Source organism: Tauraco erythrolophus, chromosome 3 (assembly GCF_009769465.1).
Source record: "Tauraco erythrolophus isolate bTauEry1 chromosome 3, bTauEry1.pri, whole genome shotgun sequence".
NCBI lineage: Eukaryota > Metazoa > Chordata > Aves > Musophagiformes > Musophagidae > Tauraco > Tauraco erythrolophus.
Genome location: NC_141467.1, coordinates 25,660,050 through 25,681,931, shown reverse-complemented (window position 1 = coordinate 25,681,931; position 21,882 = coordinate 25,660,050). Strand labels below are relative to the sequence as shown.

Here is a 21,882-nt window from a genome sequence, read left to right as displayed (position 1 = left end):
CCAGGTGTCTTGATATTACAGAGAGAGCTAGGAGACATGCGTGTTAGCAAGACTGCTTGACTTGCTCCACTCAGGACCCTGTCTGTGGTTGCCCGTAAGCTTGTCAGATCGGACCGTGTGGACAGGAACTGCACATGTTATGAGGCATCTTTCCTCACGCAGAACGCAGTCAGAACTGATCAACAGCAGCTTTTTTTCCTAAGCAAAGGAAAAATATGTTTATATGAAAAAGTGGCAGTTTGTAGAGAAACAAGAATGTTGTTTCACAGCTCTGCTTAACCCTATTCCTGAAGAAAATCCACTCAGACCTGATTTTTCTGAATTACTGCAGCACGCCCAAAGTCAAGGGCACCCTGCAGGTGCCATGGGCCAGGTGTGACTGGGAAGGACGGAGAGGAATCTGCGTGCTGTGCTCCTGGCAGCCTTGCCTTGCACACCTGCAAAGACGAGTGTCATGTCAGCATGGAGATGCAAGAGATCAGAGAAAGGAAGGAGCCCAGGTTTGGGAGTGCAGCAGGAGAGACTAAGAAACGAGGCTGGGCAAAACTGGCTGGTAACAGAAGTAGAACTAGTGGGATAAAGAGTCAGGGCCAGGGGAAGGGTCCTAGGAAGATGTGAAAACTTGGATTTAAGAGGGCACATGGGGCCAGTTATGAAACTAACTCAAGTAACTGAGCCCTTGAGGGGAATTCGGAAAGATTCGGGTCTTGCTGATGACATACCTGTGCCATGTCAGCGATGCTGGGAAAGACCTGCCGGGCTGCTTCAGCTCGCTTTTAAAAAATGTGGATGGAGTCTGCTACGCAGTGATACGCCTGTGTTGCCCTCCAGTGGTGAACCTCGCATTTTCCCTCGAGTAGCGGAGTGGTACTTGAAGGGACCTCAGCCCCAAACACAGGACTAGACAAGGCTTTTATTTCCTGGCGGTTACAAACACACCATGCTGGATTTGAATGTCAGTGTTCGTCTCCCACAACCTTATCATTACTCAGAGATGTTTGCTCTATTTGACCAGAGGCAGAGAGCAGCACAAAATCACAACACTGGTGTTCCCACTGTTCTGTCGAAGCACAAACTCATTACTCCTGCCGTGAAAGTGTACCGCTTTGAGCTGCACTGGTTTCATTAATTTGGTTTAGTACTCTCAGCTGCGTGTTGCATGCTGTGATGAAAGTCATTTGTCCTCCACTTGCCTCTATGCAACAATTATTGACAATGCTAACGCTACACATTTATTATGTTGAAGAGCAGAAGTACAAGCCTCTAAAAAACCCCAAAAACTTCCTTTTCTTACAATTTCATCAAAGTCTCATCACCAAGCTTCAGACTTTCCATAGAAAGATCGGGTTGAACATTAAAAAATATTTTTATACAGTGCATAAAGCCTCTAGTTCTGTAAGTCAGATCAACAAAACCACAGGATTTCACGATCTTTAGAAAAATTGTCCCGTGTTCCTAGAGGCTTCTGAATTAGGCAGCAGTTTACAGTCAAAACTTGCCCTTGGAAGGAAAAAAAATCCAAACTCAACACACTACCACCTAATTCTGACCAGGTCTCAGCTCACACATCCCTAGAAACTACCAGCACGTCATGCTGAAGATCTGTCCAATGTTACTGGCTGCAAGCTCCAAGTTGCTGTGAACCAACCCCATATACCAAGCACAGAGCACCGTCACAGCTTTGCTTCCCTTGCAGCATTGCCTGCTCAGAGCCATCCCTCCTCTGTCTCCTCCACTTTTCCTGCTCAGCACATCCAAAAACAGAGCAGTAGAAGCGGGGTGCAGTACTGCCCGTTTCTTCTTGGCATCTCACGTTTTACAGGAGTCACAATTTCTAAGCCATGCCATAAGAAAATGGAACTGAAGAATTGTCGACAAGTGAAGATTTGGAACAATTTGGTAACGGGATTCACAGATGTGGACAGGACAGCTGTACTGGGTCTGGCTGGGATGGAGTCAATTTTCTTCCTAGTAGCTGGTATGGAGTCAATTTTCTTCATAGTAGCTGGTATGGAGCTGTGCTTTAGATTTGTGACCAAAACAGCACTGAAAACAAACTGTTTTAGCTATTGCTGAGCAGTGCTTGCACAGCACCAAGGCCACCTCTGCTTCTCACTGTCCCTGCCCCCAACAAGTAGGGTGGAAGCACGCAAGAGGTTAGGAGGGAGCACAATCTGAACTAACCAAAGCGACAGCCTGTGCCGTCTGACCCCATGCTCGCCAATAAAAGGCTGGGAGAAAGGAGGAGAGGGAGAAACGCTCCCGTGTTTTGTGTTTGTCTTCTCAAGTCAGTTACCACATGATGGAGCCCTGCTTTCCTAGAGAAGGCCAAGACCTGCCTGCTGGTGGGAAGTGGAGAATGAATTCCTCCTTTTGCTTCGCTCGCACACACGGCTTTTGCTTTCCCTATTAACTGTCTTTACTTCAACCCATGAGCTCTCTCAGTTTGACCTTCATGATTCTCTCCCCCGCCACTGGTGGGAGAGTGAGTCAGCAGCTCTGTGCTGCTTAGCGACCTACTGGGGTTAGCCCACAGCAATGGGAGACAGGAGTTGAAGGGAAAAACACGTGAAAAACTGTTTTCTCACTTCCTTGTTATCATATGCACAACTTCACTACAAGGTGGAAGGTGTACATCAGTACAATTCAATTACCTCCTCTTAAGTTCTAACTACACCCGTTTTCGTGTTACTGAACAAAGAGATGACTCTATGTGAGCCAATGTATTTATGGGATTTAAAATTCGCAATTACAACCATGAATCAATTAAGCACGCCAGACTTTAGCAGCAGTAAAACTGATTAACTGCTGTTGTCTACTGAACTGCATGTAAATGAAACTAATTCGGGAAAAGGCAAAAAGAATAACAATGAAAGACTTGGTACTCATTTTCTAACAATGAAAATAAAGCTTTGCAGGATTCTTCCTCAAACAGTTTTGGAAATATACTTCATTACAACCAGTCTTGGAACTCTTCCACCATTAAAGTCAAACTTGTTATTTCTACCCTTCTTCCTTGTCGTCCTTTTTTGCCTTATTGGCAAATAACAATTAGACGAGACCTGCCCGCTAGCAGTGGTCAGTAAAAAAGAAAGTCTCCTCTGCAGTACTACGCTCTGAAACTTTAAAACTACGCATGTGAAACGTAACACAAGTAATGCTGAGTTGACATTTTCAATACTTCCCTATCTTTTGAAATCTGAAAAAAACAACAAAAACTTACGATCAGTTCTGGTCTACCACTTGTTTCTTGCTAATAATTTCACAAGCAAGGCACCTTACTAGTAAATTTTACTTTACCATTCTAAGATCCTACTCAAGACTTACAAAGTAAGTGCACTCAATTGTGGTAGCACTTGGCTGAATGTGTACACCCCTGATAGAACTCCTCCTTGCACATAAATCAGGAGCACACTTAAAAGGTACTGCAATAGAAAGAACAGAAGCAACTGGGAACATGAAATACAGGTTCTTTAAATCTTCACACTGAAACTTCATACTTCATGTATTTAACATGAGAATTACTGGAGGCTGTAACAATTTTCTGCTTGCTTCACTGAAGAGCGACTGAGCTCTTAAAATGAGAATCTGTGGGCTTTGCTGCAGAAACAAATAGAAAAGGACTCAGGGAATTTTATTACTGCCTTACCAATGTTTTCTTCTATACATTTGAGAAGTGTTTTCTATGAATATCAATTCACACCTGTCTAAGAAAGACGCAATGACTGAAACAAGTCTTGAAACCACCAGTGCTAAGTTGTGTTTTATTTCCAATAAGCCATTACAGTATCTGAAAGTGTCCAAGATAAATAGCTGAAGATGAAGCATCAGAATACCACTATCTTCACTACTGCTGTGGCCCCCTTAATGTTTCTTGCTTTTCAACCTTCACTCTTCAGATTCTCCAGGCCTACGGATGTCATCGATCTTCAGAATCATTCTAACAACCTGAGTCGCCAGAGAAATCTGCTGTTTCTTTCCAATCAAGGTTTCTATAACATTCTGCTGCTTCATATCTGCCAAAAAGAAGCAGAATTAGATACTCTTCTCAAATCCAGATAAAACATTTAACCTGAGATAGTATTTTCAATGTAATTTAGTATTTTCAATTTAATTTTAAAGAACATTTTAGAATTATTATTCTTGGCTACCATAGTTGACAAATAATTTATACAAACTAGAGTTTTATGCCTGGAGTCTTACCAAAGACCTTGGAACATTAACATCCAAGCTCTTTTCCTAATTAAGTCTTCCCCAATTGTAGCTTTTCACCTTTCTGTGTTGTTTTTTGAAGAGTAGTTTCCATACACAAATATTAAAAGCATCCTAAGGGCTGAGCAACTGCTAGAGAAGTGAAAGTCCAAATGCTGTCAAGAAACACCTAATGAAAGAAGGGTTATGAATTTACAGAAACACAATGTCTTACATCGTGTTCCAAAATTTACTACCTTCTTTTCTGAAAAAAGCAACATAAGAGCGTGAAAAGTGTACGTCCAGATGAAAATAAGTTTTCATACATTAGTTTCTTAGTCTTCACATGCTTGTTACGGGTCTATATGCGTATGTACTGGTGTGAGCAACGCTACTCAAAGACATTTCCAACCTTTTGTGTACATCTTCACAAGCTGTTTCTCAAAACAGTTGTTTGTAGGGCTGCAGTGTAAACTGAATCACTGAAACAGCAGTATTTAAAACACAGTCTGCTCTTGCCTCACAGTGAGCAGCTTTTATACCTGCACCACAAGGTCAGGCAACATCTTCAACTCATCTTGCCACCAAATAAAGGTTTTTAAGCAATTACACATTTTCCACCTGGCAGACACATAAGTATCTCTCCATCTGTATTCCCATTTATTACGACAACAGGCAAGAGTTCATAACTGAAGTGTTGTTTTTTTTTTTTTTTTAAAAAAAAGGGCTGAGAAGCAAAACCTACATGTTTTGATCTTCTGAGAAAGAAAACACCATTACACTCCTTCTCCACACTGCAGTTCTTACCATTTGTTCCTTTCTGCAAACAATCAATGCCGAGGGCTGGATTATTTTCTTTCACTTGCCTAGCCCGCACTTCGGTCATAGTCTGTATTGGATTCATACCGCTGTTCTCCGAAAGTGCCATGGGAATTACTTCCAGGGCATCTGCAAAAGCTCTCATAGCATACTGTTCCAAAGACGGGCACTAGAGGAAAATAAACTTAAATTAATACAGCTATTAACTCCAACGTTAGCAGAAGCAGATCTGCACACTAGCTATAAAATATATACACAATACCTTGATTTTCTTGGTAACATGCATCTCAATAACTGAATAAATACCTTTGGATGATAACTACTTGCCAATTAAAACAATTTTAAACTGCTCTTATCATAAAAGGTACTAGTAACGACTTTTTACAGAGAGGGGAAGGAAAACTTTTAACATTGATTATCAGCAAACGTGGGGAAGTTCCATAATATGCATTTTCTGGAACTCTTTGAAGTCTTTTTTTAATCTCTTTAAGATGGGCTTTATTTTCCCTTCATAAGTTAAAGGAAGTTGTAACTGTTCCTTTCTTACCTTATCTGCTGCTTCACTGACTGCCAAGGCACAAGAAATTTCAGCTGCACCACCACCATACACAATACGATTATCACGAACAAGATTCCGGATCACACACAATGCGTCATGAAGAGATCGCTTTGCTTCTTCAACAATCTGGAATTATAAAATAGCACATATTTTACAATACACACAACTGAAGGCTATGAAGATGCATTTCCTAATGCAGAAATGGAAACTGCAAATAAACTGTAGGATCTTTTCACGGCTCTAACGCAGCTCTACTGCTGCTATGATAAACTATTTCAAAATATAAAGTATTAAACATCTGGTGGCAGAGGAGTAAAAAAAAAAAACCCCCACATCTTTTCAATGTTATTTGTTAAATTTATAAATTGAAATGACAAAAATGTACATGATAAGGTTTTCAATCTTGCCTATTTCCAAGACATAAAACACTTAAATTTGAATGCCGACATTATTTTCAGACTGCAATTTGTGTCAACTCCCAACCTCAACGGATATAGAATGATTTACCAAGCTATGCCAACCTTTAACTAAGTATTTTTGCTTTCTTAAAAAACTCTTCAGCCTAGGGGTTATCTTCTTTTCTTCCTGAAGTTTTTCACTCAAAGTAGGACTCGACCTATACTAAATATAATTTAACATCAACAGTACAAACAAGAAGCATTAAAAATGGTCTTATTCTGGTTTTTTTTTTTTTGTTTGGTTAGTTTTTTTTGTGGTGTGGTGGGTGTTTTTTTGTAAACCAGACTAAATCAGAAGTGACATACCTACGTCTATAATAAACCAAACCTCTCTAATGTCTTTATTCATTAAAGTGACCCTCCTAGCGGAAAAAAACAAATGAGACCATTGACAGATAGAATTATTTATGAACTATATGGTCTAATAGTGAGAAAACCAAGTTTTCATTCAAAAAGATAGGATGTGAATCTAACAAGTGACTCCTAACACACAGTCACCACTGCCTACAACCACCACCCCCAGAAAATTTTAGACAAAATCAAGAAGAGTTAATATGCTTTTGAAAGAAACCACAGATTCTGCATCTTAATTATGAAACATTCATATCAAACTAAGCATCTCACCATTTTATTTCCTCCTCTAATGAAAATGGTCACAGCTCTGGAATTCTGACACTGTTCAATGACAAGCATTCTGTCCTTCGTTGTTCCAAAGGAGATCTCTCGGACAATGCCCGCAAAACCCAGCTTCTCTGCTGTGAGTTCACAGAAGCGAGGAACGATGCGTCCTCCAGTTGCAATGGCAATTAACTGAAGTTAAACAACCATCAGTTATTTTGCAAAGACTTTTCCATCACGTTTTTCATAACATAAAACAAGCGAATCTGTCAAATGCCCACTCCAACAGGTTCTTTTCATCACTTCAGTATTTCAGGTGATGCTTTGTTTCTGCAAACTGTGAGACTAAACCATAAATGTTCCTAGCTACATAAAACTTTTAACGAGTAATATGCACACACTCCAATTATAGATCATAATCCATTCATTGTAGGTTCTTCCTACAGATCCTCAATGGTTTTTCTCCAATATCTACCCATACGCTCAATTATGTGGCCGTACCCAGAAAGCCTGAACTTTTAATTGGTACAGCATATTACTTAACAAATGTTTGAGAACTGGTATAATGTCCAATTTTAGAAGATTTTGCTTACTTCTATTTCAGGTCCACCAACCCAACGAACAGCGGGCAGCTCGTTCTGGAGCAGCAAGTGATTTGCCTCATCATCAAAACCCCACTGGCAAATGGCGAGGTTTGCACCAGTGTCCTTTATCTGCAAGCAACACACATCAGTCTTCTAATAAGAGCTAACACAAGAATGAGAAACAATTTCTTCATGGTTTTAAATTTTCCCAATTTTCTCAAAACACAAGTCTGAAAAAGAACCATCTGGCATACACAGAGATGACAGCAAATTTCAAACCAGGGTGCATCTCTTCCTTACATAAACTTACGAATTCTTCTATGTTGCCTCCTATCTGGATTATTAGCTCATTTCCAGAAATAAATCAATGCACTATGCTATTTTGTGTAAAGGCTATGAAAAACATAGGAAGCAGATAAATAATCTTAAAGCTTACCTGTTTCACCATCTCTTCAAACTTTTCCTTTTCATATTTCTGCAGTGCCTTGTAATCTTCCACAGAAGTGACATCAAGCTTATGCTTGGTTTTAGGCTTAGGTGGTTCGAACGGGCAAGTAAGGATTGCAATTTTAGCATCTTTAAGCTCCTGTACAATTTAAACAAACAAACAAAAAAGAACAAAGTTCAGTTTTGACCTCAGTAACACCTCGTTCTTATATTTGCAAAACATACACACATATCTTTAAAAACACAGGGATAGGAAGAAACTTGAAGATCATGTGAGTTATTCTAAAGTGAAACTAACTATATCTGAGGAATTCCATCGAAAGTCTCTTTAACCCACTTAGAACAAATTCCACAACCTCAAGACACTGTTTAAGCCCTTAATCTTTACCATTGACATCTTTTTATAGTTTAATGTTTCAAAACCAGAAAAAACATCAATGAAAACATTATTTGCCCTACCCACCATGACCACCGAGAACACTACATACTCATCTTCACAGACACTTTTTATGTACTACACAACTGGTATTTTCTACCAGTCTTCCTTTTTATAGGCTAAACAACGTCACTTACTAGAAAAATATTTCAGAAAAGTAAAAATATTGAATTGCCTTCATCTTTCTTGAAGGACACTGTGCAAAGACTTGGAGATACACCAAGTAAAATGAAAGGGCAGCTTCTGGGGTGTTCCAAAGAGGACAACATGGCAACTCACAAGCTTAAGAAGCATTTCTTGACCCTGAATTGCATTAAGCATCTTAAGCATATTACACACTATGGACAATTACTTCTGCTTCAACATAGAACTCTACACCTGCCCTCACTTAGTTGTACAGTAATTCCCGCCCATCATTTCTCAAGATTGTTCTAAGTTCTAACTTGGTCTCTTCCACAACAAAGAATTTAATGCTCCTCTCCTCTTTCTCTGTTGATATATGGATGAAAAACAAAATCAAACCACAACACCCTTTAACTACCTAAGAAATGCTAGGACAGCACTTGAAGCTGGCTAGACAATCTTTTTTAAGCCATTACAGATGAGAGACGCACACACAGACATCACTTACTTTAGGCATCTGTGGATGACTGAAATCTTTATCCACAATCACTCCTTTAACCAACTGTGTATCTTCCAGTCTACCTCCCACTTTGCCTTGTACTTTGATCAGCTCAAAATCAACATCTTTACGTTCCATGTCTGCTACTGTCAGTATAGCATTTACAGCAATTTCTGCCATTTGTCTGTGACAACGGTTAACTCTAGGTTTTAAAAAAACACAATGAAGTTGCATTACATTTCCATGATTTGGAAGAAAAAAAATGATTCTATCAATCTTGAGCAGAAAAAAGTAACACTATGGCTACTTTTGTAAGCTGTATTAAAAGAGAGGGTCCTGATTGCTCACAGAAATAAAAGATGTTAAAATATGGCAGAAAACAGAACACGCAATATAGTTTGTCTAAGTAGTCTTTGTGGACATAGTCTCAAGATAGAAATTAGAAACAGCTGAGGAGAATTACCTACTAAGGGACATTCAAGTCACAGAAACCACTGTTAAGACAGCTCTGCAAAGGAAGCCCTTACAATATCTGAATTTATACATTACACACAGAACTTATAATGAAAAATGCACTTACGGAACTATCCTACAAAATGTTTTTTAGGAAAAAAAAAACAACCCTAACAAACCTTTGAAATATAACACATAACTATCTTTAAAAGGTTTGCATTACTCATGGAATTTGCTATGATGCGGAAATCCACAACTAACAGGTTAGAATGAAATTGACTTTGCAGCTGTTTAAGCTGTCACGGAATTGACCCTTTACAGAAAAGGGATCCACAATTTCTTATCCTGAGACATCAGTTCATTCAGAAATTACCCAAAATCAAACATAAAAGAGCCTTCAGCAGCCACTCCAATAACACAAACAATCTAACAACCCACCAAAGCACCAGGATTTCTCCTTTCAACTCATAGTGTTTTTAAGGGAAACTTAATTATTCTTCCAAAGTTTTTGTGACTTACACTTTAGAGCCTAGTGTTGTCTTTGCTGTCTGGATCAGAGGTTCAATGTTCTGTGGATCAACTGGAAAGCTGTCACTGATTTTGTCCAGATGCTCAATAGCAATGCGGGCTGCCTGCTCGTAACCGTCTGCTATTCTGATAGGGTGAATACCACGATCTAGTAACTGCTCAGCCTGTTCCAATAACGCTCCAGCTAGAACTATAAAACAAAATTTTAAAACAATGTTTACTCTTCCAAATATTGAAGCATCATTTTTAATACATTATCAAAAGATTAAAAGGTACGCCTTCTGATTTTTTCCTGTAGTATTTTAGAAGTTTCTTAAAGGTTTTTTAAACAACAAAATAACTCTAAACAATCCCCTACTTGCTATGCTTAGAAAGAAAACTGTATTATGTTAGACCAAAACAAAGCATGGGCACCAAGGTAGGACAGGTACAAGATTATGGAAGAAAATTATGCAGAAAAATTTTGAGAGTATGAAGAGGACTCTCAATAGTAACTTAAAATGTAATCATACTTAGAAACGACACAAAAGTGTCATTCTGATTAAAAGAGTTCTAACACAAGAACACTGAAGCAGCAAATACTCTAAAAATGCGCTACAGAAAAGCTACTGTTACTTCACACGAAATTTCTTAAACAGCTGAAGAAGCTTGATTTTAAAGCTGGAAAAGCCAGGTTAAACTTAAAATATTTTGTTACCAACGACTCCAGTAGTTCCATCCCCAATCTCATCATCTTGGGATTTAGCCAGCTCCACCATAAGCTTGGCTATCTGGTGATCCACATCCATCATATTCAGGATGGTAGCACCATCATTTGTCACAGTCACCTCACCATCTTTGTCCACCATCATTTTATCCAAGCCTAAAGAAAATATATTCAAAGCATGAGGGAAAATTTACGAAGTCTCCAAAAACTATTACTGAGAAAGAACCATTAGCATTATTTCGTTATTACCATTGGGCCCAAGGGATGTTCTCAGAGTACTTGCTACAGCCTTTGCTGCCATTATGTGAGACTATAAAACAAAGGAAAAAATAAGTTATATCATTATCATGCATCCTGAAATAATAATATTAAGCTAAGAAAAATACAGGGGAAAAAAGTTAAAGCAAATATTTTAATTTAACTGACAACAGCTAATGATGACTGAAAAAATAATAATAATATGCGCATTGTTTTTACGTCAGAAACATTTCCCATGCCTTTTCTTGCACAGCTGGCACTTGCACCGCTAAAGCACGCAAAAGCGGAGCACCCAAGACGACAGCCCCGAGATTTAACGCAGGGAAGCAACAGAAGCAAGCGAGAAGGAGAAGCCGCTATCCTTTTCCTCCGCTCTTCCATCAGTATTTAAGTCAGACGCGTTCAGACAAGGCTGCCCACTCGCCCTGCCACCGCCTTTCTTGGGAACGGCCCAGCCTCAGACCGGGGCGGGGGAGCGCGGGTTAAGGGAGGCGGCTACGGGGAGCCTTCCCGCCCGCGGCGACCAAGAGCCACCGGCTACGGGAGAGACGACCCCGAAGCCACGCGGCTCACGAGCGGGCTCGCGGCACGGAGACGCCAGACCCGCCACGCCGCAGGGGCCGGATTCCCAGTCCCGGAGGCGATGCCTTCTCCCTCCTTCCACCTCTCCCAAACCCGCGGGTCTAGACCAGGCTTCAGGCACGGGGCGGAAGACAAGCGCAAGACCGCCTCGTCCCAACATGCTCCATCTCCCTCCCCGAGGCCTAACGGCGCTCGCTCCCCGCCCCTAACTAACGGCAGCATGGCGCGGCGCGGCGCGCCCCGACCCGCCCAACGAAGGCCCGCGGACGGACCGCCGGCCCCGGCTCACCTTGAGCGCCTCGAGCCCCATGAGGCGCGTCTTGCGCTCCTGGTCCTTAAGGATAAGGAAAGGGCGCCCATACTCATCAAACGCCAAAGTCCCCATGGCCGACATGGCTGCCGCCGCGCCGACCCACCGGGCAAAGCACGAGCCGGATGCCGCCGCGCCCGCCGCGCCGTGACGCAGCACGCTCTCCCGCGCGCCGCTCCGAGCCTGCGCAGCCGACAGCCGCGCGACACATTTCGCGAGCGGGACCTATGTGGCGCCTCCAGCGGACCTTTCTGGAAGCATCCGGTGCAGTGGGAGTTGCGCGGCGCTCGCCGCGGCTCCGCCCCCGTCATGCGGGGGGAGGGGAGGTGGGGGTGTGGAGAGAAAAACTGTTAGGTAGAATACGGGCGCCGAGCGCGGCAGCAGCGGGCTGGCGCGGGTGACGTGACGGCGAAGAAGGAGAGATAGACACACGGCGGAAGGGTGCACGCCGCTCCTCTCCGAAGCGCCTTCAGAGAGATTTCGGTCCCCCCCACCACCCCGCATAAAGAAGTGGTATTGTCCGCCCTTATAAATAGTGCGGCCGGGAGCGGTTCCCGGTTGGGTTTGTGGGAGTTCGCGGCGTTTGTTGGGGATGTGGCCGGGCGGGAGCTGGTGAGCGGGCGGCAGTCAGGCGGCCTTGGAGCTGGTAGGGCTGTGCTTTGGAGGAAAGTTCCTCCTGAAGGGAAGGGCATCAGCTGTCTAGGGACGTTTCGCTGAGCGCGGGCCCCGGGCGGTCCGTGGCAGGGAGCGCTCTGCCTGCGCTGCCCGTGAGCTGCTCTGGGCCGCGCTGCTGCCTGGCTGGGTGGGCGGGAAGAGCTACGTGCTGAAATGGAAACGGCTTTCCTGACCTAGTGCTTCAGCTTCTCAAAAACAGTAACATTTCCCTAGGATGTAGGAATTGGCTGAAGAGGAATGGTTGGACTCAATGGTCTTAAAGATCTTTTCCAACAGAAATGATTCTATGATATAAGCTTTATTCACTCATGTCTTAACTCTTTTATATAATATACTCCATGATAAAGCTATTGGAGAAGACACTCTCTTTAACATCTCTCTTTAGGTGTGATGTCCGAGGTGGTAGTAAACGAGAGCCACACAGCAGGCCTGCAAGCGGATTGTGAGAGCAGCTCCAGAAGGAGTATCTGGGGGCTGTTGGCCACAGCTGGCATCGGTGGGACCTTGGTGGCGTTGTATGCTGTGGTCACCCCCTTTGTGACCCCAGCTCTGAGGAAAGTGTGCCTGCCCTTTGTTCCTGCAACTTCCACTCAGATCCAGAATGTGCTGAAAATGTTAGAAAATAGAAGCGGTTCCCTAGTTGACATTGGTAGCGGGGATGGCCGTATTGTAAGTTATGGACGTCACTTTCCTTTTATGTCACCTCTCAAAAAAGTGCTGGATGCTCTAGCCATGGCTGCTACTGTTTTCCCAAATTTATGGCTTGTCTTTGGCATTCAGTGTTTTTGTTTGAGCCTTATGAAAAGGCTCAAAGATGAGAAAGGTTTGCATTCAGTTTAGGTCAGCAAGGTTTTTTGTAGTTGTGCTGTTTTGTGTACCACTTCCTAAACATCTGCTTCAAGTCAGTTTTAGCAACAGAATGGCACACTAAGTGAGTTTTTGATGGAAACAAGTAAGTTCTTGAGTACTACCTTTGTCTATGTTTCGTATGAATAAGTCAACTATTTGTCCACATTAAAAAATTTGATTTGGAAATCCAGACCTGTCAAGGTGGCTTAGAAGGAATTGTGCTTGAGTAGGAAACAGAGAAAAGCATGTAGGTATGAGAGAACTGCAGTTTCTGATGCCCGTGCTGCTCAGCGTTCTGGCTGTTGACCCACATCTGAGACACCTAATTTGACTAGACACCATGTGTTTAATTCTGATTTTATATCCATATATATATGTGCCTAAATGGAGACTGAAGACTACTTGGAGAGCCAGGTGCCTAAAATTGAGTACTTGATGTTGCCTTAATGCGTCTGTCCTGAAAACAGTTGAGCTTCTGTTCAGATGCTTTTAAATATTTATCACTTACTCGGGTGTAATCAGTGGATAAATATGACCATATCTTTATTTCCAAGCATAGTAAAAATGTCAGATTATTTTACTATATTTGCAAATGCTGTGTGCATGATGGAACATGCATTATTTGAATAGTGTGAAACACACTGTCCAGATAATGCTGTTTGAGAAGTTCTGTTAAGAAATGTGTACTTTTTCCTGATTTCACCTTGCCTGTTCTGTAGTTCATAGTTAATTAGGCTTTTCCTGATTAAAACTTGGCAGTAACCTTTTCAATTATGACTTAAACCATAATTCTAGAAACTGGTGCCTTTTTGTGTTTTCCTTATTTTTTTTTTCCTAAAAAATCAGTATGCTTTTATCTTGTTTGAAGACACTTGCTATACAGTTTAACAATTCTAAATCTTAGGGTCTAATTTAGAGGAGTGTCTTTGAAAGTCTGTTTGTTTTCTGAATTACCTTTTGCCTTTTAAAGTTATATATGAGGCTTAACATTGGATGAAAGCCATACTGTTAGATTTATAGGTATATTTTATTTCAATTTTTTAACCTACATTTAAATTTTTGACCTGCATTTTTTAAAATGTAGGTCAACAGATTATTTACATACTCTTTCGATTGGTAGGTCATTTTGTCTCTGATTCTGGGGTCTCTCAAGTGCCTGCCCGTTGCTGCTTTTCAAGTGCTCTAATTTTGAGCATTTCTGCTTGTGTATTTTACTGGTCTCTCCATAGTCAATTTTGGTACTCTTTAATTCCCAGGTAGCGTCATGAATATATTACATTAAACTCTTTTTTGGTAAATCATAGATGTACTACAAGCTTACAGCTTTGCCCTGTGAATGTTTAAGTGGTTCATTTTGTTCATCTGAATATATCTATTAATTTCAATGGAACTAGTCATAAGAGTAAAATATAGTTTGAGTTTTTGTTCACTATACTACTGACCTGTTGGGCATTAAAACCTGAGTGATTTACAAAAGCGCATTCCTTTGATTTATCTTGTAAATAAAACTATGTGCTCCTGTTTAGATGAATTCACTTTCTCTGTTTCTAAGTGAAGATTTATTTTCTTCCATGTAGGTGATAGCAGCTGCAAAAAAGGGATTCAAAGCTGTTGGTTATGAATTAAATCCCTGGCTAGTCTGGTACTCCAGATACCGTGCCTGGAGAGATGGGGTACATCAGAATACCAAATTTTATATTTCAGACTTATGGAAGGTAGGTGGTGAAGTATGTAAGAATGAATCTGGGATGTTTGAGAGATTTCAATAATTTGGAGATATTTTCTTGAAAGGACCAGAATGCTGACAGGCCACAAGGTGCTGTATTGGGCTGTGAGAAAAGTACTTGAGCTGACAGAAGCTAGACTCCCAGCACAACACACTGCTCTGCTGGTTTTGTGCTGCCCTTTTTCAGTCCAGGCTTCTCGAGCGTACTGTGTTGTGTTTGCATCTGATGAATGATGTGGGTTGCTGTAATGTCAGGCCTCACCGAGAGCGTATTCTGTGGAGTCCCTAACAAGACTCTTACCTAATATGCAAGATCAAAATCTCATTTAACGTTTCGGTAGATGTGTTCTTTTGTGGCTGTGCAATGTGTTACCTGGCTTTGAGTGTTGCTTTAGGGTGAGCTGATACACGGGACTGAGAATTTTTCACAATTTTCAAGCATTTGAGTCACAATTGCTTCTTTAATGAGGTGCTTCTTATTGGGTCATATTGATGTGGGCCTTTTCCCTGCTATTCCTGTCAAAGCTGTGGGGTTTTTTGTTTGCTTTTGGCTTTTGTTTGTTTGTTTTTAAGAATGGCATTTTGCAATGAGTAAAGTGGATATCAGGAATTTTGGGAAAAAGTGCAAATATACTGTTTATGTCTTTGTTCAGAGAGGAGCATATGACAACTTCAGGGCACTGACTGGAAGAACCCGGGCGTTGGAATGCCTAGCAAGTTTTTATAGCTAGCTTACCTTTAACAAAAGTGGGAACAAACTTAAAACATACCTCATTTTAACGTATGTAGGAGTTGTGGGAAAACTTAGCTGTGAGTAAAATCATGTAGGTGTTTTCTAACTTGATACTTTTTGTGCTGCTAGAATTGGTGCCATATTCTTGGCCAGGCAGTAGAAGTTTTTTGCTGTTCAGCAATATAAAGTTATCTTTATGTGGAAATTTAAGTGATGCAAAGTTGATATGGGATCTCCTTTCTAATTTTTGGTCTAAATCTGTGTTGAAAGGAGTGCAGCTAGAGGGATTAGGGGAAATGAATGGTGAGAACATCGCCAAATATGAATGCTATTTTCATTAAGACTTGTTCTCAAATTTTGCTTTAGGTTTCTTTTTCCCGTTATACGAATGTAGTTGTTTTTGGGGTACCTCAAATGGTAAGTTTACTATTTTTGCATCGTTCAACTGTTTTAACACCAAGGTGTTCAGTGTTAGTACATTCATCTGCAAAATGAATCAACCTGCAGAATGTCAAAGGTAGTTAGTACTGATATTTCAATATTTCATTGTTGCTTATTAATGTCCATGATAAAACCTGGTAAAACTTGTGACAGTATGCAGACTGAATCTCTAAAAATATATGGGTTTTTGAGAAGTATTTTCTGACCACTAGTTCAGAACCAAAACGAAAACTACTGTGCTCGAGCTGCTTGGGAGGAAGATGATAGATTGGTTCTTGAAAATTTCAGCTTTTCATACTGAAAAAATGAGGAGTTTGGAGGGAGAAGATGGAATAGGAAATAGGCTACAGATGATTTTTGGGAACCTTGTTAGAGTACTGAACTTACGTTCTTCTCCAAAAACTGGACCACCTCAAATAGGCCAGCAGCTGTTGTATTGAAATAATCCCTTGCCCATGTTAGGCTGTGAGGGTTTAGGAAAGAAGACAGGCTTCAGGTATAATTGCTAGGGTACAAGTGCACAAATTCTTTGCCTTTTAAGAAGGCTTTGTAGCCTGTTTTCATTGTGTCCCTGGGGAAAATGCATTCTTCAAAATTGCTGTAGAAGTCAAGTTGCGTAGTGACTGCTTTAGTAATACATTTGATAAATTCAGTCAGACTTTACACTTACTTTGGCTTTCAGCTTGATGTAGTTTTGTTTTTATCTTTTTACTAGAAAAGAGGAAAAAAAATCTTAAATATTTAAATATTCTTGATATTTAGATTTATTATTAGAATCTTCTATATATGTAGAATGCATATGGAGGAGTAAACCAGAAGTATCCTATAAATGCTTCTGTATTGCTTCTTTTTCTGCTAAGGCAGATGTGGGATAAAATGAGTAAAGAGCTTTATGTGATGCTCTACCGTACAGCACACACGGATGATATTTCTGTAGTAGTAACGGGAAGATGCAACAAGCAGCATAAAAAAGCTTGCCTAGTCTCTGCTTTTTCTTTAACAGTATTGGAATGAAATACCTACTTGAGACTCAAATTGTAAATCCCGTTGGAAACCGAAGTGAAAATGCATTCCCCCCTCCACTTTTGTGCGTGGCACATTAGTGAGAACCAGGATGGTGCTTGTGCTACAGATGTTGCCAGGTTTGGATGTCATGTGCTGTCTAGCTTGAGTGCCGGGAGAGGGCAGTATAAATACTTGAATTTGCAGTCAGAAATTCTGCGTTCGCACTGAGGGGAAAGTGCAGGTGGAGAAAGATATTTCGGTAAACTAGAAATAAACAAATGCCCCGGGAAAATGTGAGTAAACCTAGCAGAAATACTGGCTTAACTTTAAATGTAATAGTATAAAGTGGGATAAGTTATTTACAGTTATGATGGAAAGAGTGGCTATAGGGCTCAGAATACCTTCAGTACATTCTGTAAATACTAGGCTAAATTCTTCCAATAAAAATACTGTCATAAATGTAACAGATCCAAATGTATGAACTACTATGTTTCCTCAGCATTAGTTTGCTTCTCATCCCCTTTAAATTTACTTCAGAAATGGTGAATGCTTAGACCCCTGAATGACTAAATTGATTCTCTAGAAACTTTAATGCATTTTCTCTTTTTTACTGAAGGTGGTAGAGCTCTGTAGCTTTTTTTAATAATACTGGTGTAATTTGATGCTGTCACACAGTGCTTTTCTTTCATATCCAGGGTGAGCTTACAGAACCTGGATTTATTGATCATCAGGGAGACTAAGGCCTCTCTGTTCTTGCAAGCGTCTGGGGGAGGGTGTGTGTTTGTGAGATATTGCAGAGCAACTTTCACTTGTTTATGGTGGGAATGACAGAATTCTTACCAGATGTTCATGTTCACAGCCTCTGTGTATTTTAATCGATTATGTACTGTACAAAAGATTTACTGAACTGTGTATCTATGTAGACATACCAAAAAAAACCCCAACATTGGCTTGATATAAAATACAGTATGATTATAACATCTAATGTTACTCAGAGATTTTGTCTTAAAAACTAGTTTGAAGGTTTGGTTCAAGGATACAATTCTTTTTGGCTGAACTATTAAGGAAGTTTTCTAATTTGAGCTAATACAGATATAAGGTTACTAATTTTCATAATTACTCGTTAAAAAATAGGCTATGTCTATGAAATTTCTGTAACAACTTAGTCCTTCCTTTTCTGGTGTCTCTGCTCAATTTGAGATACCAAAACGGGCTTATTTTTCTAGTTTATTTAAGGTGTGTTAGCAAAAATGTTTGAAAGCATCTGCTATATGGATGAAATCAGAGCATAGAATGCTTAAAAATATTCAGAGGTACATCTTTGATGTATTAGTTCTATGACAATAGCTTTTCTAAAATATTCCATTGTAAACTTAAATGTAGCTATAATAGGATGTTACATCAAAGGCACACCCTGCATGTATGTGATAGCAGAAGCTATCTGCAGCCTTTGGAAATACATTTTTCTTCAGTCAGTCTTGTTTTCTAATGATGTTTTGATTTTTTTTTTTTGTTTGAACTTTTTATTTATTTTGTGTCCTTTGTGATTTAAATTGAGCTGTATTTGTAAATAATTACTGTCCTTTTAACTTCTTAATATCTAAACGTTATGTCATGATATCAAAGTAAATAGATTTTTACATGTAATAGAAGTAACCTGTGGAGCTTGCTGTCATAATTACTCCCTGAGATAGATACAGTATGTAAGAATAAAAGGAATTCCAAATGGATGTGTGTTGATCTGCTTAAGCATGACATCAAACTTTCCAAAGGACAAAGTGGCTAAATCTATCAAGCTTCTTTTTTTTTTTTTTTTTTCAGAACATAATCACTATCTGGGATAGGAAATAAATTTCTTTGAAGTCTAGATATATTAATTCATTTCTCACCTTATCCATAGCAGAATTTACAAAGTACTTATTGGAGATGGAGTATCTGACTGGGCAGAGTGTTGCTCTGTTCTGGAAGCGTAGTGGTATTTCCTTTAATTTTTGTATCTGCTCAATTTTTGCAATGGAGGAAAGCTAGACTGTAGGTCTTCAACCAAGGAGAGTTGCAAGTGATATTTGATGCTGTCCTCCACAATGTCCTTCTCTCTAAATTGGAGAGACACGGATTTGATGGATGGATCACTTGGTGGATGAGGAATTGGCTGGATGGTCGCATCCAGAGAGTAGTGGTCAATGACTCAATGTCCAGATGGAGATCAGTTATAAGTGGTGTCCCTCAGGGGTCTGTATTGGCACCAGTACGGTTTAGTATCTTCATCAGTGGCATAGACAGTGGGATTGGATGCACCCTCAGCAAATTTGCAGATGACAGCAAGCTGAGTGGCACAGTTGACATGCCTGAGGGACGGGATACCATCCAGAGGGACCTGGACAAGCTCAAGAAGTGGGCCCTCATGAGGTTCAACAAGGCCAAGTACAAAATCCTGCACACGGGTTGGGGCAATCCCAAGCACAAATACAGGCTGAGTGAAGAATGGATTGAGAGCAGCCCTGAGGAGAGGACTTCGGGGTTTTGGTTGATGAGTAGCTCAACAGGAGCCAGCAATGTGCACTTGCAGCCCAGAAAGCCAACTGTGTCCTGGGCTGCATCCAAAGAATTGTGGCCAGCAGGTGGAGGGAGGTGATTCTGCCCCTCTACTCTGCTCTCGTGAGATCCCACCTGGAATACTGTGTTCAGCTCTGAGGCCCCCAACAAAAGAAGGACATGGAGCTACTGGAATGAGTCCAGAGGAGGGCCACGAAGATGTTCCAAGGGCTGGAGCACCTCGCCTATGAAGACAAGTTGAGAGAGTTGAGGTTGTTCAGCCTAGAGAAGAGAAGGCTCCTCAGAAACCTTCTAGCAGCCTTCTAGTACTTAAAGGGGGCCTACAAGAAAGCTGGAGAGAGGCTTTTTACAAGGGCGTGTAGTGATAGAGTACTGCTGCAGGGACTTACATGCGTATGTTAACAGGCTGGATCCAACAAAGCTCAATTTCAGCAGTAATTAACATACGAGTACTTTACCATACAGTGACAGCAAAATGTCTGCTTTGGGATGTTAGTATGATGTTTTGAGTGTCCCAGGATCTGTCTTGGAGTTAGGCTGGATATTAGGAGAGGGATTGGCCTTTGAGTGTCACATAATAGTTCATGTGACTTGAGGTGTCATAAATAGCATAAATTCAGGGGGGATGAACTCTCATTCTCTGGGGAGAAGAATTCCACTGAAGAGAATAATGAAAGGGAACATGAAAAGTCGTCTTAATTTGTGTGTTGTTGTTTTGGTTTTTTTTTTTAAATCTAAGGTATGATCTATGTTTTTTGATTGAATTTTTAGAACTTAGAGCTACGATTTTCTTGATGTCACCAATCAGGGCACAATAATCATCTTCTAGTTTTAGATACTCTTTGTCAATGCATCAAAGCCAAAATGTATATCATAAATACCTTCTTAAATTTTTTCCAGAAATTCCTCAAACCTTGTACTTCTCTTGAATGCTTGAATTAGATTCTGAAGAGAATGCTTCTGTTTTTTACTGCTTCTGAAAGCTTTTTATTGTTGCTCAACAGATGCCACAATTGGAGAAGAAGCTAGAAGAAGAACTTGAATGTAATGCCAGAATCATTGCCTGTCGTTTTCCTTTCCCTTGCTGGATCCCGGATCATACTACTGGAGAGGGAATAGACACTGTGTGGGCCTACGATTTGAAACATTCTAGAGGATGTGAAACAAAAAGCTTGGAAATTACACCAGAGGTGGAACCCTAAACATCTAATTTGGTTTTGTGCTGAAATTTTTGACTTTGACTTCCCCTGTTGAGATTAATGTGAATAGAGCCCCAGGATGTGGAGATTTATATTCACTACAATAGCTGAAGTACACTGGCTATCTGAAAGCACACAAAGGTTAGTGAAGGGTGTCGTTAAATGGCTTAATGTAGTTAGTAAAAATTATGAGAAAGTTTTATAGAAATGGAAGATTTTAATATGGAAAATGGGATAAAACATGGTTGACTACTGTAAAGGGGAATATATGTATAAGTTAAAACGCTCAAATTTGCCATCTTAGTATGTGCGTTCTTTCTGAGCCTACATAGAGTTTGCTGTTGGTGTTGGAAGTGGTGTGCAAGTAGCTTCTCAAATGAGCCGTGGCTCCCAAATGTCTTCGTTATGAATGCCAAGCAGGCATAATGCTGCATCCATCAAACTGATGCAGATAGAGTATGGTGACAATACCAATGTTTTACACCTCAGCCTTGAATGCGTGTCATGGTTTGATGTGGTGGGGTGGGGGTTCTGGTGGCAGGAGAGGGGCTTTGCTCCCTGTGACCTCCCTGGTTTTGGAACTGGGTTAGACTTGGTTCTGGCCACCAGATCAGACTGCCATCCCCCTCGGGGTTGAGCCAATCAGTGCCTCTGTGAATTGCCCTATTTAAGTCAGGACAAAGGAACCGGAAAAGGTTCTTTGCCCAGGAGCAAGGAGAGAAGGTAGGAGGGCACTGCCCCGGCTTCCTGGCTCCTGGCCGGGCAGCTGCCTGTGTCGGGCTGGTGCCACCCACTGAGGATGGCGGCGGCGGAGCCAGCTGGGAACTCGGGGAGCACCGCACTCCCGGGGTGCCCACTGGGCTGAGTTCACCCGGAGAGGACTGAGATCTGAGAGAAACAGCTGCATTGACACCAGGTCAGTGAGGATGGAGCAGGAGGAGGTGTGCCGGAGCTGAGTTTCCCCTGCAGCTGGTGGTGAGGTGGCAGGCGGTCCCCCTGCAACCAGGACGGCCTCGGTGGAGTAGAGACCCACTCGCAGCCCATGGGGAGAAGATGCCTGAGGGCGGTCGTGTTGGGACACGCAACAAGGCAGAGAGGCATCTGGAGTCTGCATGATGAGCCACGCC

At 41.2% G+C, this 21,882-nt stretch overlaps 2 protein-coding genes across 5 annotated transcripts; one reads left to right on the top strand and one right to left on the bottom strand.

The window, feature by feature from the left end:
• Positions 1 to 3,750: 3,750 nt before the first annotated feature.
• On the bottom strand, positions 3,751 to 11,701 carry CCT5 (chaperonin containing TCP1 subunit 5). Of its 2 annotated transcripts, XM_086608485.1 has the most exons (11): positions 11,551 to 11,701; positions 10,671 to 10,731; positions 10,413 to 10,577; positions 9,707 to 9,905; positions 8,744 to 8,936; positions 7,666 to 7,815; positions 7,239 to 7,358; positions 6,652 to 6,837; positions 5,558 to 5,695; positions 4,999 to 5,179; positions 3,751 to 4,016 (listed from the first exon to the last, which is right to left on the bottom strand). In XM_086608485.1, exons 1-11 carry the CDS (start codon positions 11,653 to 11,655, stop codon positions 3,889 to 3,891), a joined length of 1,626 nt encoding a protein of 541 aa, XP_086464611.1. In that variant the 5' UTR covers positions 11,656 to 11,701; the 3' UTR covers positions 3,751 to 3,888. The 2 variants fall into 2 exon arrangements, with proteins under 2 accessions (XP_086464611.1, XP_086464612.1); XM_086608486.1 differs by lacking the exon at positions 10,413 to 10,577.
• Positions 11,702 to 12,065: 364 nt separating this feature from the next.
• Positions 12,066 to 21,272, top strand: ATPSCKMT (ATP synthase c subunit lysine N-methyltransferase). 3 transcript variants are annotated; one of them, XM_086608483.1, is made up of 5 exons: positions 12,066 to 12,084; positions 12,632 to 12,915; positions 14,673 to 14,810; positions 15,921 to 15,971; positions 20,561 to 21,272. In XM_086608483.1, the coding sequence occupies exons 2-5, from the start codon at positions 12,637 to 12,639 to the stop codon at positions 20,756 to 20,758; spliced, it is 666 nt and encodes a 221-aa protein (XP_086464609.1). In that variant the 5' UTR covers positions 12,066 to 12,084; positions 12,632 to 12,636; the 3' UTR covers positions 20,759 to 21,272. The 3 variants fall into 3 exon arrangements, with proteins under 3 accessions (XP_086464609.1, XP_086464607.1, XP_086464610.1); XM_086608481.1 differs by lacking the exon at positions 12,066 to 12,084 and adding an exon at positions 12,150 to 12,183; XM_086608484.1 differs by lacking the exon at positions 12,066 to 12,084 and having other exon boundaries at positions 12,873 to 13,509.
• The last annotated feature ends 610 nt before the right edge of the window (positions 21,273 to 21,882 follow it).

Excerpts from the sequence above, each read along its gene's own strand:
- CCT5 (XM_086608485.1), bottom strand. The coding sequence starts at position 11,655 with ATGTCGGCCATGGGGACTTTGGCGTTTGATGAGTATGGGCGCCCTTTC. Across the intron at positions 10,732-11,550 it reads TGGGGCTCGAGGCGCTCAAG|TCTCACATAATGGCAGCAAA; the intron begins GTGAGCCGGGGC and ends TTTGTTTTATAG. Across the intron at positions 6,838-7,238 it reads TTGGTGGACCTGAAATAGAA|TTAATTGCCATTGCAACTGG; the intron begins GTAAGCAAAATC and ends GTTTAACTTCAG.
- ATPSCKMT (XM_086608483.1), top strand. The coding sequence starts at position 12,637 with ATGTCCGAGGTGGTAGTAAACGAGAGCCACACAGCAGGCCTGCAAGCG. Across the intron at positions 12,916-14,672 it reads GTAGCGGGGATGGCCGTATT|GTGATAGCAGCTGCAAAAAA; the intron begins GTAAGTTATGGA and ends TCTTCCATGTAG. Across the intron at positions 15,972-20,560 it reads TTTTTGGGGTACCTCAAATG|ATGCCACAATTGGAGAAGAA; the intron begins GTAAGTTTACTA and ends GTTGCTCAACAG.